Genomic DNA, 19608 nt, shown 5'->3' on the forward strand with positions numbered 1-19608 from the left:
TCATGTAAATTGATAAGAAAAAAAAAAAAAAAAAAGAAAAGCTCCTAAAAAAAGCAGTGATCTCAAGGGCAGGAATATTTCTTTTCTGTGCATCTGCATATTAATGTTCTCGAATACCGAGAACATTTCTTTTCTATGCATCCACCGTGCACAGCAACAAACAGAACATCTGGGGCTTCAGCTACAATATACTTCAGAAAACCGTGATATGAATTGAACAGATTTTAATTGCAAGGGCAGGAATATTTCTTTTCTGTGCATCCCCCATACACACTCATTCCTAATCAGTGCACAGCAACAAACAGAACATCTGCTGCTTCAGCTACAATCTACAGGTAGCCTATTTGATATGCACGAACAAAAAAAAATTAATAATAATTGCCAGAATTCTATTTGTCCTTTTTTAATAGAATTTGCAATGGCTTTTCGAATATTTCTAAAAGAGCTAAACATAAAATTTAATGAATTCCATCCAATGGGAGTCAAGTTGTTAAATGCACAATGGATGAACTTATTAAAGGCAACATGCATAAATGAGTGCACAAAAAAAATTTTAAAAACAAGTCAAACATATTACTATATAGGTCATACTATTAACAATAATGTGTATTTTGAAATAATTAAGCACTTGAGACAAGCAATTAAAAGGCAACCTGATGTGTGCAAGGAAAAATTGAAAATTATTTCATAACAATGTTCCAGCCCATTGTGCAACAATAATTTCTGAATACATTTCCAAACATTCTGAAACTGTCTTGCAACATTCCTTTTATTCACCTGACTTTGTGCAATTTTTTTTTTTTTAAACGAGTTGTTCTCAGAAAACAGGTGGAAATATTTTGTGACAATTTTGGAAGCTTAAATTTGTATGGATAGTTTTATCTCATAAGTTTGCCAATTCCAAGTAGTTCTGAGAGATGTGTAGAATTGTTATTTGGTTTTTAGGAGCATTAGCAACTAAGGCCATATTGCTCCGGAGATATGCAGTGGTCATTCCCTGACCTTTCTGCATTCTCCGTATTTGGTGGTCACGGGCTCGAACCCCGGTCTAATCAAGAAGCGTGTGCTACGCACTGCTGCTCCTGCCCACCTGGCTACGGAGGCGCCCGATGTGTAGAAGAAAACATCATCATCGTCAGCCATTTTCAATCCACTGCAGGATGAAGGCCTCTTCAGCAACTTTCCAATTCCTTCTGTTTTGTGCAATGGCCATCCGTTTACTATCCACAAACTCATGAATTTCATCTGTCCATCTCCGTTGTTGTCTTCCAGGTTTTCTTCTAGCTGCTCTTGGGTACCATTCTGTTATTTTCTTAGTCCATCTGTCATCATGTCTTCAAGCTATGTGTCCTGCCCAAGACCATTTTAGTTCTTTAGTTTTGATAAGAATGTCCTTTACTTGAGTTTGCTGCCTAATCCATGTGTTTCTCTTCTTATCTAACAGTCTGATTCCCAATATAATTCGTTCCAATCTTCACTGTGTAGTTCTCAGCTTCTCTTCCATGTCATGGTGAGGAGTATACATTGGTTCATTATTTTACGTTACAGACAAATTGGGATATTGCTCCTCAGTATGTGACTATATTTGCTGAATGCTATCCATCCAAAATTTATTCTTCTCTTGACTTCCAGCTATTTACCATTATTACAGCTAATGACTTGTCCCAGATAAGTATATAACTCCACCTTTTCAATTACTGCTCCTTTAATCATTATATCCCTTTCTGTGGCATACTTGTTCATCATTACTCTGCATAACTGATTAAGATTTTCCTCTAATTCTTTGGGATCATGGCTTATGACCACAATGTCATCTGCAAACCGTAAATGGTTTAGGTACTCTCCATTCACAATGACTCCTTTCTGTAACCAGTCTAATCTTCTGAAAGCTTCCTCAAGGGCAGCAGTCAACTTCAGAGATATTGTGTTTCCTTGTTGAACTTCTTTCTCAATTTTAAATTTGCTACTGTCTTTGTCTAGTCTAATAAAGGAGGTAGCGTTGTCATATATTTTCTTCAAAATCATAATATATGGGGTATCTGTGCCTTGTCTTTCCAGTGCCCGAAACATTACCTTATGGTGTATGGAGTCAAATGCCTTTTCATAATCCACAAATGCCAGGCATAATGGTGTTTTACATTCATTTGATTTCTCCATTAGCTGTGACATTACATGAAGGTGATCCATAGTTGAGGATCCTGTCCTAAAGCCAGCTTGCTCTTTCGGTTGATTCTCATCAAGTATTCTTTCTAAACTGTTAGTAATGACCCTTGTGAACAACTTGCAGATGAGGGATAACAAGCTAATTGGTCTATAATTTCCAATTTCTGATTTATCTCCTTTCTTATGCAGCAAAACCATGATTGCATTATTCCACTACTTAGGGCTATACTAGACGAGCACTCGAAGCACGGCATCGGCGACACCTTCCAATGCCCAGTTTTACAGGAAGGAGAGGGTAAAGGCATGAAAACTAGATGAGCACTTTGAATGCCGTGTAGGACGACGTAAGCTGGCCTAAAATCCTGCCAACGCCTTCGGACATGTTACAAGCACATATGCCTTGGCGTTTGCATAGCCTGAGGAGACATTCTCTCCGTGCATGGGGTGGTTGGCCTTAATTTGTTTGTTTATTATACTTTTGGGAAGACGATGTTTGACACAGAGGAGTTTATTTGTGAGGTGGAAAGGAGGCCTCCCTTGTACAACACGCCATTAAAAGACTACTCCAGTAAAGAAATAAAGGTAAAGTGTTGTATTGAAATTGAAAAAGAAATGTTTCCGAACTGGACGAACTATGTAATGATGAGAAGAATCAGAAAGACCTTATATTCATTATAAATATTACTTCCATTTTAGTACTGTTTCATTAGTTAATGAAATACAAGTTTGTTCACTTGCAGAGACAATTTATTGGTAGATTTTGGTTTATCTGTGTATGGAATTAAGAATGTAGATAATTTAAGTCTATAAAGAATCTTATTATTATTAAATAAGATCAAAACAGTAATGGGAAAACTGCTGAAGAACATCCATTGCAACAGTACAGCTAATGTCGGCGTTAACAAATGAGAATAACGTGAGGTCTTTGTCTTCTTCTAAAACGAATTTTGAAAACCTTTCGTTTCAAATATAACTTGGGTGTTTTTGAAAAGCATTGTGAAAGCAATGCAAAGCATGCAGTAAGCCACAAAGTACAGATCAGTGTCAGCCTGATACAGGAAAACAATATATATAATAATAATAAAAAATAATGCACGCAACTGTTTCTTGGCATAAAAAACATGACTGAAAGAATTGCAACGGATTGTTTTTGAAAAACGAAAAGATCGTCCTTTGTATCTTCAATGTGCATTGCATTTACTAACACAAAATCGAGGAAATTCATCCATTTGATGGCACACCGGAAAGGGGAAAAACTGGTGTAAAACTGATAACACTGCAATACGCATTTGATAAAAAAAAAAAAAAAAAAGTTTACTTTATTGTAATTGTTTTTAGGAAATAATATCGATACAGCACGTTTTCTGTTTGTAAATTTGATCTTCTAACAAAATTTCAAGAAAATATTTCTATTGCTAGCTGCGTTACAAACTTCAAAAACTGGTGTCTTCTCATGAACATTCGTAAAATCAAACAACACTAATCCTTTATTACACGTAAAGTACTCTGTTACACTGTGGGTAGTGGAGAATGTTTTCTGCTTCAAAAGGATGGAAACTTGGAAAGTACTCGTTAATATTCCATCTGAAAATAATGTCAAGTGGTGGGTTGTTGTTATTTGTTATTTGGTTTTTAGGAGCATTAGCAACTAAGGCCATATTGCTCCTCCGGGGATATGCGGTGGTCATTCCATGACCTTTCTACATCCTCCGTATTTGGTGGTGACGGGCTCGAACCCCAATCTAATCAAGAAGCGTGTGCTACGCACTGCTGCTCCTGCCCACCTGGCTACGGAGGCACCAAGTGGTGGGAAGACAGTAACGAGACGTGTTTTATTCTGAGAAGTCCCGTGCCGTAAAATCAAATATTCATAAAGGGTAACAGAAAGTTACCGTTTATGTTACCAAAAGTAATCCTGTAAGACACTCAGTCTTAGAAATACCTTAATCTCCGAAGAAGAATAGCTGGGTAGAAATAAAATAATTTTACAAACAAAGAAAACAACATTTCAGAAATATTTCAATTAGTGGGAGTTGGCCTGTTGGTACAGCACATAAAGCATAGATGCAAACATCAATATTGATGTATTGATTTCCACAACACAGTATCAAATTTTGCACTTTTTCCACAATAACATTAGAAGTTCATCAAAACTCTATCCACATTCTGTAAAATAAAAAAAAAAAACCTTCTCGGGAGGCTTCTGTGTGTTTCAAACATAATATAAAACTGTCCTGTTTTTAACCTATTTGAATTTTCTGGATGGTGCCACCATCATCGTTTTCTCTTTCTACTGGTAATCAACACTATACATAAATGCATTCAACTTGAAACTGGGAACGGAAAAAGTGAGTCGCTGGTGATAACCAATGAAATGTTAGAAGCACCCCCATCTAGTTTGAAACGATCTGACATTAGGAGCGCTACATGTAGTTTGCTGTTTTGGAGGCATTCATGACACCAGCTTACCCTCGTGCTTCAAGTGCTTGTCTAGTATAGCCCTTAGGCATCACACCTTTTCTAATGCATTTTGTGAAGAGTCTTGCCAGTTTTTGTGTCATGTCTCTTCCTCCCAATTTTATCAACTCTACAGTAACTTCATCTTCCCCCGGGGCTTTCAATTCTCATTTTCTTCAATGCATGTTCTACCTCATCAGGAAGGATATCGGGGGTGTCGTATGTGTTACTAATTTGCGATCCATCTTCCCCAATTTCCTCACTCCTTGTATAATTCTCTATAGTAGTCTTCTGCTATTCGAATTATGCCTTCTCTGCTATTTATAAGTACACCATCACTATTTTTCAGTTTCAGTATCATTTGTTTTCCTGTATTACTGCTCATGGCTGCTGATTTAAATCCTTTGTTTTCCCTTAATGCTTGTTCTATTTTTATTTTGTTAAATCTTCTTATGTCCTCTCTGAGTCTCTTTCTAATGGCTTTTCATAACTCAGTATACTCAATTTTCTCCTTGTCAGTGTTTATCTTGCTCTTCATTTCTCATCTTCGGTTCATCATGACAAGTGTTTCTTGACTAATTTTTTCTTCTTTGGATTCCTTTTTACCAGAAGAAAACAGTGATATGAAATGAACAGATTTTAATTGCAAAGAGAGGAAAGTCATCTGGCCCTATTGCTTCTTAATTGGGTAGATCTTTTATGACTTATTATATATCACACATCTTTTATTACACATATTGCTGCCTTATCATCTCTTATCATATATATTACTGTCTCACAAAACTTTTGGAGAGACTTTTTCAAGTGAACAGCTGACAGATATCTAAAATCCTTAGGTCTTAGACTTTTATTCTTTTACTAGGTACGTGTTATGCCAAATGGATGGCAGCTATACCTTTTGTTAAAGGTATACAGGATACTACAGACTTTCAATATAAAAAAGGAAACTTAGTTGGTCCTGAAGTTGTTTCATCTGGTATTTTATTTATTGCCCTGATGAACAGTTCTCTTATAATAGTATTACTTCAAATAATGAGTCTGGTAGATGCATCAAGTTTCAGTTTACAAGGATATTATAATCTGAAGACTGTAACCAAATCCTCTTTTTGAGCTGTATAAACATTTTCTCTACCCACTCAAGGAAAATCCATTCACTCATAACCAAATCCCTCCTTTGTATGGTGGGAAAATACTTCTTTTTTGTTTAAGACAATTAAGAACAGATCTATAATGCGCTGGCCTATTTATCCTATGGCTTCTAATGCTTTCTCCCAAATGTTATGCAGTCAGAACAGCATTTGTTTTGACTCCCCCACCCCCATTTCCTGAATGCTATCTATATAATCTTCTTATTACAGTGGATTGTTAATTACTGAAATAAGTTACCTCCAATTGGTTCAGACTGACAGCTGAAATTCAAAGGTCAGCTGAATAGTTAACTATGTGCAACACAGAGGCCTATGGTATATATAAACTAATCTGCAATCAAGTCACTAAGGAGCGAAGGCAGATTATGAGAAATATTTGGCAATGGATACAAAGAAAAACAGCAAAGACTTCTTTACTTATATAAACTCTAAAAGGAAGGGGATGAATCAGATTGGTCCACTTGATATCAATGGTTTGATTGTATATGATCATTCTCGAATAGCTGCCAAGCTAAATGAGTATTTTGCATCTACATTCATACGAGGAGTTATTCAAGGAGGAGAGGGCCAGATGTTTATCAAACTTTAACAGGGAGTTAAATGATTTTGTAATAACTGAGAGCAAAGTGGAGGAGAAATTGTTGAAGTTAAACATAAGAAAGGCACCTGGTGTGGATGAGATCTATCCAGTTATATTAAAGGAGGTGGCAAAGGAAGTATGCAAATCCTTAGCAATAATTATGAGAGCATCCTTGGACTCATGGGAAGTCCTCACGGATTGGAGATAAGTAAATGCATCTCCAATTCACAAATGTGGATCAAATGGTGACACGAGTAATTAGAGACCTGTTAGTTTGACTTCTGTTCCACGGAAAATAATAGAGTCACTGGTTAAAGAAGCATTGCAGGATCATCTAGACAAGACAGCAGTAATGATTCAGACACAGTATGGGTTTATTAAGGGGAAGTCTTGTCTGATCAATTTGATTGGATACTATAACATGGTCACAAAGGAACTGGATGCAAAAATTATTTTGATATCACATAACTTGGATTTCAGGAAAGCTTTTGATACTGTTGCACATGGAAGACTGCTGTACAAATTGGAGCAGTATGGCATTACAGGAAAGTTCCTACAATGGAAAAAAGGATGGCTGAGTGGCAGAAGACAGAAAATAGTAATCAATGGATACTGCTCTTCGTGGACTAACGTTATTAGTTTGTTTGTTGTTTGGTTTTTAGGAGCATTAGCAACTAAGGCCATATTGCTCCGAGATATGCGGTGGTCATTTCCCGACCTTTACGCATCCTCCGTATTTGGTGGTCACGGGCTCGAACCCCGGTCTAATCAAGAAGCGTGTGCTACGCACTGCTGCTCCTGCCCACCTGGCTACGGAGGCGCCACGTTATTAGTGGTATGCCCCAGGGTTCGGTGTTGGCCCATTGTTGTTTTGTACTGATATTGAGGAAGGTATATCAAGCTTAATGTCAAAGTTTGCAGACAATACAAAGGTTGATGGTTGTTAATAACAGTAATGATTATTAAAAAGTTGGAAAAAGTCTGAAAAAGTTGGGCAGATGGGCTGAGAGGTGGAAACTGAAGTTTAACATTGACAAATGCAAAGTACTGCATATGAGCAGAAGAAAACTCAAAGAAATGCACCAGCTGGGTAGTGAAGAATGAAAGAGACCTGGGGTTAATTGTGCAGTCAGATATGAAGTTTTCTGAGCAGTGCAGACAGGCAGCCTGAGTAGATTATCGGGTCTTGTCAATAATATAAAGGAATTTTGCGAGCAGGGATAAAGAGGTGATTATCCTCTTGTATAAGGCAATGGTCAGGCCACACCTAGAATACTGCATACAGGTCTGGAAGCCTCATTTTAGGAAGCATATAGAGTTGCTAGAACGAGTACAGAGAAGAGCAACAAGACTGGTGAAGGGAACAAAGAACTTAACAACAATTTCCAGAACTTAAGCCTTTCTTATGAAGAAAGGCTTAAGTTCTGGAAATTGCAGCATCTGGATACTAGGCACCTGTGAGGCAATCTGATTGATGTGTATATGCCTCTACTAATGCTAATGTGAGGAGACAAACACATGGGTTGTTTCTTTATTTTTTTTATATATTTTTCATTATTCATTTTTTACATGTTTTTTTTATTTTTATTTGGTTTATTTATTTATTTTTAATTTATTTATTTTTTTTTGGCTAGTGAAATAAAAAGTCTCTAGCTTCCTTGCACTTTATGGCTAACACTAATCAAAACAATCCTATTTAAAATATTTTAGAAAATTCATGGAAGACAGGGTTGTTATAAATAGTTAACACTCAAATGGAACAGTGCTACGTACAAGTGGGTAACTTAGGGTTCTATGCTAGGACCGCTGTTGATTTTTAATTTTCAAACATGCGTGTGTGGGATGCCCTTGGGTATCGCATTGCATGCCAACAGCCAACTGCTCGTTCACTTGATGAGCTATGGGATTTGTTGCCGCTGAATCTTATAGACACTCTTATATTGAGCACAATTTGGCATTGTCAGGCCTTTTTAACCATTGGAGAGGATCATATGGCATATGATCTCCTCCAATGGCTAAACAGGCCCAATGCCTTATGATCCCCACCAACAGCATACTGATATCATGACCATATTTTCGAGCATCTTGTATCAACTTCTGTAATGTGACCTTTTTTTGGTAATTCTTATAAAACCCCTATAAATGTCCCTTATATCTGTCTGAAGTTTCTGTCTCCTCATTTTGATCGTTATTCTATGGTATACCATCATACTAAATTTTGGTTGGCTTCATCACAAACTGTATGAGTTACATCATTTTTTCAATGTGCTCTGTTAATTTCATTGAGCAGTGTACATAAAGGGGTCTAGAATTGGTTGTTGTTTGTTATTTGGTTTTTAGGAGCATTAGCAACTAAGGTCATATTGCTCCAGGGATATGCGGTGGTCATTCCCTGACCTTTCCGCATCCTCCGTATTTGGTGGTCACGGGCTTGAACCCCGGTCTAATCAAGGAGCGTGTGCTACACACTGCTGCTCTTACCCACCTGGCTACGGAGGTGTTTGTTTGTTTGTTTGTTATTTGGTTTTTAGGAGCATTAGCAACTAAGGCCATATTGCTCCGGGAAATGCGGTGGTCATTCCCTGACCTTTCCGCATCCTCTGTATTTGGTGGTGACAGGCTCAAACCCTGGTCTAATCAAAGAGCGTGTGCTATGCACTGCTGCTTCTTCCCATGGAGGTGCCAAGGGGTCTAGAAAAGAGGTGGGAATGTTTCATCAACTGTGTGGCTCTTGGAGATGAATATGTTGGATAAAATTTGATTAATTTCCAGATTGCTTCATTCTTTCTATGACAGATCGGAATCTTTTGAAATACCTCTTGTATATTTCTTCTCATTATTAATTTTTTTAAAGGCAAATGATACATATGCTTTACTGACTTGCACTGTTCTGTCATTTTAATATTAATAACAGCCATTTTGGAACACCAAACAAAAGCAACTAACTTTTGTACTGTAGCATCTATAAAGATGTGCACCAATGATCAGATCTTGTTTGAAGTTTATGAAACCCTTCCCTTTCTTTTCTTCATTTCTAGTGAGCAGAAGAATGTACTTCCAGACAAAGACTGTTATTGAAATATTTTGCACACATCATACAGCAAGCATGTGGGAATGTTTGCATTCATTTGACTCAACTGAACAATTGAGTCAAATGAATGCAAACAAATCACAGGCTTCCTCCTCTCTTCACTTATCATAATAAAGTGACAAGGAAACATATGCCACAAACAATATAGACCAGTGTTTCTCAACCTGTTTGCTGCAGCACATTAGTGTGCCGCAGAAAATGCAATTAAAAAAAAAAAATAATAATAATAAATCCAAGTTGTATAATAAAAATGAAAGTTATACTCCAGATTATGAGTATGCCTTTGGAGGAAGGCTTCTTTTGCTAGTCTTATTTAGACAGTTTATCTCCTCCCTGCCGCTGTTTTAAAATAGAGAACCGCTTTTCAATTTTAAAATAGTAGCAAGGTCAGCCAATATTAAAATTGTGGGTTAGCCTTTACAATCTGGTACCCTTTTCTGATTGATCATTACATGTACAAATGATTGACATGCCTAGTCCACTATGGTTAGTCTTAGGGTATTTATCCCCACTTTGCTGCTGTTTTAAAATTGGAAAACGAGTGCCCGATTTTAAAACAGCGGTATAAGGTGGGGATAAACACCCTAAGATTCAAGCAAAAGAAGCCACTTCCTCCAGAGGGGTACCCATAATCTGGAGTATAACCAAAATTAATTCAAACAAAAAAAAAAAAAAAAAAAATAGCCTTTCAGTGATCAATGTGGTCATGTTTTGCTTCCTACTAGATGTGTTCACCTATACTATACAAATAATAAGTGGATTATTAAATATGCCCAACAGAAATAACTTCCCATTTGTAAATATATGAATATAGTAGTGGTTGTAGTGTGTAGTTTTCCGCAAAATTTTAGCGTCTTTAAAAGTGTGCCGCAGAAACAAAAAAGGTTGAGAAACACTGGTATAGACTATAGTCCTTTTTTTGTTTTTTGTCTTTCTACTGCTGTTCCTATTGTTTGATATTTTATTTTTTTAACAAACCCTTTAAAGAATTCCCTTATACAGTGGAGTTCAATTGATAAAATTTTTAATACAATGTGACTGTGAACACTTTTCAGTTCTCGCAGTACTTAGTAAGCTTATCTTATCACACAGAATACTACATTTGAAAATGGAGTCCAAATGGGCTTGAAATCTGTCAAATATTTTTCCAGATTAATTTAATTTTATAGGAATGGAGTTTATAAGTTGGGTACTTAAAATTAATGTGCTTTAAACATTTTGAGTCCCATAATATATTTTTGAAGTAATATGCAAGTTTGCATGATGACAAATAACAAAGATACATCACATAAGGAATGGAGGTGAACAACTAATAAATCTATATACAAAAGAAACTTAAAAAATATTCTTTACCTTCTTTTATAGACAGGTATTTGTTTTCAGTTTCTTCATATTCTGGATCATGCTTAAAGACATCTGGAAAATAATATGATTATCATTAAAACAAAATATTCCATCGCTTTTATTATTTACAGGTTAACATTTTATATTAAATGTCAAACCACTACCAAAAAGAATTAAAAACTAAATAAATAAATATGTTAATACATTTTCTTCATCATTAACTCAGGATGTAGTTCAATGCTAACAATTCTCTTGTATCAAGATTTCATTGCAGATCCTTTAAGAGGGGAAATCACCATCTAAGGGTAATTTTTGCAAATCACCATCTAAGGGTAAGAAATACCAAAAATCCATTTTTAAGATAAATATAAATTTATAAAGAACATTTGAAGGTATTGGATATGGCTGAAGTGAGGGGCGAGACACGTCCAATTATCATATTTTGATGGCATCTGCAGCACTGGGGACAATTTGATTCCAAGTTTTCACAGTTTCTGAGGAAAAACAATAATAAAGAACAAGCAGATGGTTCTAAAAGTTGGTTGTATTATTTTTTGGGCAGTAAAAAAAAAGAAAAAAAAGAGCCAAATTGCCAGTTGGTAAATTGCCAACTTTTGACTTTCCAAAAAGAAAAAGCTGGACATGAAGTTTTTTTGTAAGCAGGAGGAAACATAAGGGATTTTTTTTGGCTAACAAAAGCAAAAAAATAGGAGTTTTTTTTTTGCAAAAGTCAGTTTCAAAAACACAGGAGGAAAACAGGAGTTTTTTTTTTGAAAGTCCATACTACACTAAAAATTAAATTTCACTGTAAAAATACACACTTTATATTAAAATATGGTAATTAGATTACCCAATATTTTTCTGTTTGTGGATTTCTGTTAGTCATTAATTAATTATGAATGCTTCCAGAAAGATACTGAAGATCACCTGCAATGTCCCAAAATACACAAAATATAAATAATAACTCTTGAAAAATGAAACAAAATGATTCCAAGCTACTGGGAATAAATATAGTGATATATTTATATTTACTCCAAAAGATTTAAAAAAAAAAAAAAAAAAAAATTGATGGCATGATCATTTCATGAGATATCAAAAAAAAAAGGTCTTTATATAACAAGCATGGCCCACTAACTCTCGTGCCTAAATCATGAGAGTTGGCAGGTCCTTTGAGAGGATGACATCCAATAAGGAAAACATATTCATTCTCAACCCAAAACACAGCTGTAAAATATGATCAAAAGAACAACCAGGTGTATGGTTCCACTTTCATCCACTATCCAGGAACTGAGGAACATTATCAAGCCAGAATAGTTGAATATACAGGAGAAACATTACTGCCAATCACATGCTGAGCCTGGATACACAAAAATGACCATTCATGATGAAATGAATGCATCCTCTGAAGACAGATGGAGATTTTACACAATGCTAGCATGCACAGGACTGATTTTTATCTGTGAATGCACAACTAATAAAGTGCCCTTAAGCTCTGTACTTCGCAATTTTTATCTGTTATCAATCATATTAACACATGAGGAGTTAACAAGGGAGGAAAATGCCAGAAGTTTATTAAACTGTAACAGGGTACTTAATGATTTTGTAATAACTGAGAGCAAAGTGGAGGAGAAATTGTATTAAACATGAGAAAGGCACCTGGGGTGGATGTGATCTATCCAGTTATATTAAAGGAGGTGGCGAAGGAAGTAAGCAAACCCTTAGACATAATTATGAAAGCATCCTTTGCCTCAGGGGAAGTCTCCACAGACTGGAGAAGTTAGTTTAACTTCTGTTTTGGGGAAAATAATTGAATCACTGGTTAAAGATGCATTGCAGGATTATCTAGACAGAACTGCAGTAATAATTCAGACACAGCATGGGTTTGTTAAGGGAAAGTCTTGTCTAACAAATTTTATTGGATACTGTAATGTGGTTACAAAGAAACTGGATGCAAAAAATAATTTTGATATCATATACCTGGATTTCAGGAAAGCTTTTGACACCGTTGCGCATGAAAGACTACTGTATAAATTGGAGCAGAATGGCATTAAGGGTAAGTTGCTACAATGAATAAAAGGGTGGGAGAAGGCAGAGAGTGGTAATCAATGGATGCTGCTCTTCGTGGACTAATGTTATTAGTGGAGTCCCACAGGGTTCGGTGTTGGGCCCACTGTTGTTTTGTAAATGTATCAATGATATTGATGAAGGTATATCAGGCTTAATGTCGAAATTTGCAGATGATACAAAGGTAGGCAGAGTTATTAATGACAGTAATGGCAGTGTGCTACTGCAACAGGATCTAGATAGTTTCGGCAGATGGGCTAAGAAGTGGCAACTGAATTTTAACCTTGACAAATGCAAAGTACCGCATATGGGTAGAAGTAACCCCAGAGAAACGTACCAACTGTGTGTTTCTACACTTAGAGTGGTAGAAAATGAAAAAGAACTGGGAATAATTGTGCAGTCAGATGTGAAGTTTTCTGAGCAATGCAGACAGGCTTGCTAGAGCAGGTCATGGGGTATTGTCAACGATATAAAATAATTTTGCTAGTAGGGAAAAGGAGGTGATTATCCCTCTGTATAAGGCAATGGTCAGACCACGTCTTGAGTACTGCGTACAAGGTCTGGAGGCCTCATTTTAGGAAGGATGTAGAGTAGCTTGAGTGTGTACAGAGAAGAGCAACAAGACTGGTGAGAGGAATGAAGGGGTCCTCTTACCAAGAAAGGCTTAAGTTCTGCAAATTGCAGCGGTTGGAGACTAAGTACCTGCGAAGTGACCTGATTGAGGTGTATAAGGCCTTGAATGAGTTGAGCATGCTGAATTCTAATGGGATTCTTGTGCTTGCTCAGATTACGAACTTGAGAGGGCATAAATTCAAATTTAGGAAAGACAATTGTAGAAAAGATGTGTGGAAATTTGCATTTAACCAGCGGGTGGTTAATTGCTGGAACAAACTTCCATCTGTCGTGGGAGTTGATAGCTTAAATAAATTCAAGGAGGAACTGGACAAACTTTTAGAGGAAATGGATGTGTGAAATTGTTTTTTTTTGGCTGATGCTACATAAGCTCATACACTTACTTTCTTGCATCACATGTCTCCATTACTATTACTACTACTATATCAAGCTAAATGCCAAAAAAAAGTTTACCACAATCACATTAAATTTAGTCAAAGACAACAAAATTTCGTGAAGTAGAATCTTGACTAAATTGCATTTTTCAAAGTTATAAACTATATGAACTAAACAAAAGTTTGGTTCATATATTTTAAAAAAGAATAACCTGCATCCAACCAAATGAGTCTTGAAAAATTTCTGATAGAATGTTTTCTGTTACATAGGTTATAGAAAGCATTCTGTCACCTATGTCGCAGAAACTAGTAATTCATAATTACATTATGTTACCATTAATGTTATGTTAGCAGTTTATATTAGCAGTTCATAATGTAATTACGAACTGCTAATAAAAAAGAATATGGTTCACAATCATATTTTGAATAGATGTTACAAGTAATACTCACTCAGGATATCATCACTATTAACAGCATCTTCTAAAGCAATTAAATGAGTAAACTGGTCAGTCTCTTCTATCAAGTCTAATTCAGGAATAACTGCTGGATGATCCTGGAGGAGAAACATTAGAAAATTATTAGCATAGTAATTAATGATTTAAGACAAAAAAAAAAAAAAAAAGAGAAAAAAGCAACTTTTATGCATGAACTGAGAACATTTTGTTTCTATGCATCTACCATACTGCCCATTCATTCCTCAAATCACTGCAAACATAATATCCAATGCATCAGTTACAATATACAGAAGCATATGTGATACATATGACAAAAAGAAATAATAACTGCAAAGTTTCTGTTGGCCCAATTTTTTGGAAAGGCTCAATAAATCATTCTAAATAAAATTTCACGAAATTTCAGGATGAGCAAAAAAATAATAACCGCTGAATTTTTTTTTTACTGGTTCAATTTTAATGCAATTTGGAACAGCTCCGAAAATCATTTTAGGCCAGATATAAGCTGGTCCAACCAATGCAGATGTCTTTCAGGCCAGTAGGGGTTGGTTTGAAAATTTTAAAAAACTTCAAAGTCTTCACAATCTGAAATTAATGGGCAAAGCAGCCAGTGCAGATACAGAAGCTGCTTCTTTGTTATCCAAAAACTTTAAAGGATGTTATTGTGACTGAGGGTTATCTAGCAAATCATGTGTTTAATGCTGATGAGACTGCATATTTTGGAAGCATATGCCAAGCCGAACATTCATTTCAAAAGAAGAGAAAACTGCTCCAGGTTTCAAAGCTGCAAAAGATTGGTTAACACTTTTGTTACATGGCAATGCAGAGGGTGACTAAGTGTAAACTGCTTCTAATTTATATGTCAGAAAATCTTCGTGCTTTTAAAGGAATATCAAAAAACTCCTTACCAGTTCATTGGAAATCGAGCAAAAAAAGCAGGATGACAGCTAAAATCTTAGAGGATTGGTTTTAAATTGCTTTTGCTTCGAAACAAAAAGATACTGCTTGAAGAAGAACATATCATTCAAAATCTTGCTTATTCTTAATAAGGTGCCTCCATAGCCAGGTGGGCAGGAGCAGCAGTGTGTACCACACATTTCTTGATTAGACTAGGGTTCGAGCCCGTGACCACCAAATACGGAGGATGCAGAAAGGTCAGGGAATGTCCACCGCATATCCCTGGAGCAATATGGTCTTAGTTGCTAATGCTCCTAAAAACCAAATAACAACAACATTCTTGATAATGCACCCAGTCATCCTGCACATTTGTCTGAACTGCACCCAAATGTGAAAGTTACCTTTCTTCCAGCAAATACAAGTTTGTTGATTCAGTCAATCGACCAAGGTGTTATAGCTTCCCTTAAACTTTATTACCTAAGAAGATCTTTTTTACAATTGGTAGAAGTTACTGATGGAATAGGCAGTCTTTCAATTCGAGAATATTGGCAGAATTATAATGTTCTTGATGCTGTAAAAAACATTGAGTTCATGTGAGATGAAGTTAAGAACTGAACAATGAATGCAGCATGGAAAAAGCTGTAGCCACAAAACTGCACTAAAGAAGCCACGGTCGAAATGCAGAAAGTAGTTGAGATTGTGAGAATTGGCAAAATGATTAGTGGAGAGGGATTTGAAGAAATGGAACTAGCAGATATCACAGAAGTCCTTGAATTTCATACAGAACAATTACCAGTAGATGATATTTTTTTTGAAATGTGAAGAAGAAGATAACACAAATGACAAAATGATAAAAACAAAGAAGATGCACACAAAAATTTGATCGTGAAGAGACTAGCTGAGTTTTTAAGACTTGCAAATCAGCTTAGCCAAGAAGCTCTGGATATGGATCCTAATTTGGAGAGTAGTTTAAATAAATTTTTGCAGAACTTTATCATTAGCTTTAGTTCCTTATGGAGAAATTTACAGAGAAAAACAGAGTGCTTCTGAGCAAACAATTTTAACTAATTTTTTAAAAAAAGTGCCAAATACTGCTGCAAGTTTATCACAGAAAAACAGCAACGAAGAAGCAACTGAATAATTTAGTCACAAGACTGAATTATTGGACGATGATGACATCCCTCCAAGGCAATAAACTATCTTTAATAATTTAATCTGCACTGCCTCACAACTACCTCACTGAAAATTAATCTCCTTGCACATTTTAATTTTGTTGACCTTAAATTGATTAATGAAGCATCAACCAGAAAGAATAACCTATTAGGCCTTGTATTTGCTCTTGCACACTTGATTCTATGTGGAGACTTCATTAGAACCAAATAATGTGCCAAATGAAGTTCTACACACACACTACACACACACACACACACACACACACACACACACACACACACACACACACACACACACACACACACACACACACACACACTAGATGCTGCTGGAATCCAGGGCTTAAAATAAGTGTCTTGTTAAAGTAACAGATCTACAAACATGCATCCTACTAAAGACCTTTCCCCACAAAACATCAGTGTTCGCACTGCATATTTAAGAACAGCTCATTTTAACCAGCTAAAATCTCAGGCAATCAAAGCATAAGACAACAGAACTCTCGTCAAAGTGAAAATCCTCTAAAAACAAATGAATATGGACTTCTCGCAATAATTTTTCCCAGAATTATGGCTAAATTTAATCACCAAATTTCAGGTAAACCTCATACCAACCACAGAACTAGCTCTGCCAACAGAGCTGACTTAACGTGAAGTGTTAATTGGCTTAATAGTCACAAAAGAGCAGCTGATTATGGCTATAAATTCAACACTCACCTCCTCATCCCACAGAAAACAGAGTAACCTGATTTAAGTATATCATTCAGACACTTATGGTAATTTTTAATGGCTTCTCTCAAACAGGATATTCCATAGGGCCCTGAATATAGATAGTTTTTCTAAGTGCTGATGTACTGATATTTTGTCAAGTGGGCCTAATAATTTAAAAAGTGTCTCTGGCTGTTACTGGACAAATGAAGATGTAATCAGGAAACTGTATTACAAAAGCAAGTTTAAGTTTCCTTTGTCCAATAACAGCCCAGCAATATTCACTCATTTTCCACTGGCATGCAAGAGGTAAAGTAAAGTGCAGCCATTATCAACCCACTGCAGGATGGAAGCCTCCTCAACAATTCATACTGAGGGAAATGGACCATAATCTGCCACGCTGGTCCAGTGCGGGTTGGCAGATCGACCGTATTCAGCAGTCAGGGGCTTGAACCCCGGTCTACTCAAAGAGCGTGTGCTACTGCACTCCCGCTCATGACCACTCGGCTACGGAGGCGACAACTGCTTTATTGTAAATGAGAACCATACTTTTGTAAATAATGCAGTTATATTTTTCATAATTTTAACCTACTGAATGTAGACTAAACATGTAGATTAACTGTTTTAAAAATTTACCTCAGAAATAGAAAAAGTATTCTTTGAAACAACATTTTAATTAATACAGTAGACTTTCAGAATAACAGCACCGTTGTGGATTCAAGGTGCTGTTATTTCAATTCTTCCATTATCTATAAAGTTTTATTTTTAGTATACAGTAAACCCCCGCTATTCGCGTTATCTGTATTCGCGGTTTCACGTATTCGCGGTCGCTGATTTAATAAATATGAACCTAAAAAATGTGAATTTTAAAGCGCCGTGAACATTTTCCTCCATAAAAAACATGGGCGTGGCTAAAATTATCTTTCCCGGTCAAAACAGCACTCAGTGGGTGTGGGGAGAGGAGTGACAAAATCGCGGCGTGGATGTTTCTCGCTAATCAGTATATGTTATGCACTTGTCATGGAAGGTTTTGTCGTTTGCTTCTAATTTATATGCTTATAAATTGAATAAATTTATCAATTTATAAATTGATATGCTTACAAAAGTGATAAATCTACCTTTTCCAGTGTAAAACAGACTTTTTCGAGTGTGTTAACGGAAGGAAGTGACTTTATTGTGGACAAGTTCTTTCTAACCCGTACAAAAATATGGCTACGAATAACGAGGGAAATGTGAAAATATCAAAGAAGGTGATGACATTAGCGAATAAAATTGAGTTATTAGACAAAATTTCTAATGGTGAAAGTGGCAAAACATAAAATCAATGAGTCAACGGTACGATCCATCAAAAAATCGGAAGAAAAAAATCCACCGTAGTGTCTGTAAAAATGTGCTAATTGCTTCAAAAATTTGTTCTGTAACTCGTGATGTTAAATTAGAAAAAATGGAAAATAATTCATGAAAAGGCAAAATTCCTTTATCAACACTTTAGGAAACTGGTGATAGCACTGGCGGGATAAGTTTTTTAGCTAGCAAAGGCGCTGGTTTGAAAGATTTGTTTGAAATTTCTAATAAGTATTACATTTAATATTAAATTGTTTCTTATTTTCATTTCGATGCCATATGCTTGCATTTCACTATGTACTGTGTATGTACATAGTCATATTATGAAGGTACATATAATACACACATAGACAAAATTTTAGACTAGTTTTTCTTATACAGGGTGTTTCAGTTAAACATTTCAGAACTTCTAAGAGGGGTAGGGTACATCCTGACAACTCGAAATCATATAGCAATGTGGGGTCGGAAATGCTTTCCTGAAGCGGTGTTGTACACAGAAGCACCATAAAGAAAAGAGACCGTAAGTGAGAAATCGTTTTAATAATACATGAAAAGAAGCAAAAGGTACATGGATTAAAGTAAGTGTTCGAAGTTTCTTCCACGGGCTACAATGCACGCCTCACATCTCCGACGCATGGACATCCGAACATTCTGGAATACTCCAGGCAGCGTGTCCAGACACAGCAACCAGAGGATTATGCACCTCGTTTTGCTTTCGCACAGTGGTACCTTGGAAAATGTGCTACAAATCCCCTTTTTCCTGCTGAAGTGTTGTTTTCCGATGAGGCATCCTTCACAAGGGAAGGAATTTTCAACACGCATAACGACCATATCTGGGCGGTCGAGAACCCGCATGCAATACGACGTCGTGCAGCACAGATTCGATTTTCGGTCAATGTATGGGCCGGTATTATGGGAGATCACCTCATCGGACCTTACCTGTTACCGTGTCGTCTAACCGGACCTATCTACTTGATCTTTCTGCAGCAAGTATTGCCACAACTTTTGAGAGATGAACAGATTTCTGCATCGACGCAACACACAATGTGGTTCCAACACGAGGGAGCCCCTGCCCATTATAGCGGAGATGTTCGTAACTACCTGGATGTCACATTTGGTCAACAGTGGATCGGACGTGGTGGTCCCGTGCATTGGCCTGCTCAGTCACCCGACCTATCATGTCT

At 36.4% G+C, this 19608-nt stretch overlaps 1 protein-coding gene across 1 annotated transcript in view; it reads right to left on the reverse strand.

The window, feature by feature from the left end:
* The window catches only part of ncm (pre-mRNA-splicing factor nucampholin), a 178289-nt gene that overhangs the window by 61577 nt on the left and 97104 nt on the right, over nucleotides 1-19608 (reverse strand). Inside the window, exons 9-10 of the mRNA XM_090387908.1 lie at nucleotides 14305-14407; nucleotides 10793-10855 (exon numbers count right to left, since the gene is read on the reverse strand). Of these exons, the coding sequence (XP_090244034.1) occupies nucleotides 10793-10855; nucleotides 14305-14407 (166 nt within the window). The remainder of the gene's footprint in view (nucleotides 1-10792; nucleotides 10856-14304; nucleotides 14408-19608) is intronic.

The sequence above is a fragment of the Mastigoproctus giganteus genome, chromosome 13, assembly GCF_048544385.1.
Source record: "Mastigoproctus giganteus isolate SK-2022 chromosome 13, ASM4854438v1, whole genome shotgun sequence".
Taxonomy (NCBI): domain Eukaryota; kingdom Metazoa; phylum Arthropoda; class Arachnida; order Uropygi; family Thelyphonidae; genus Mastigoproctus; species Mastigoproctus giganteus.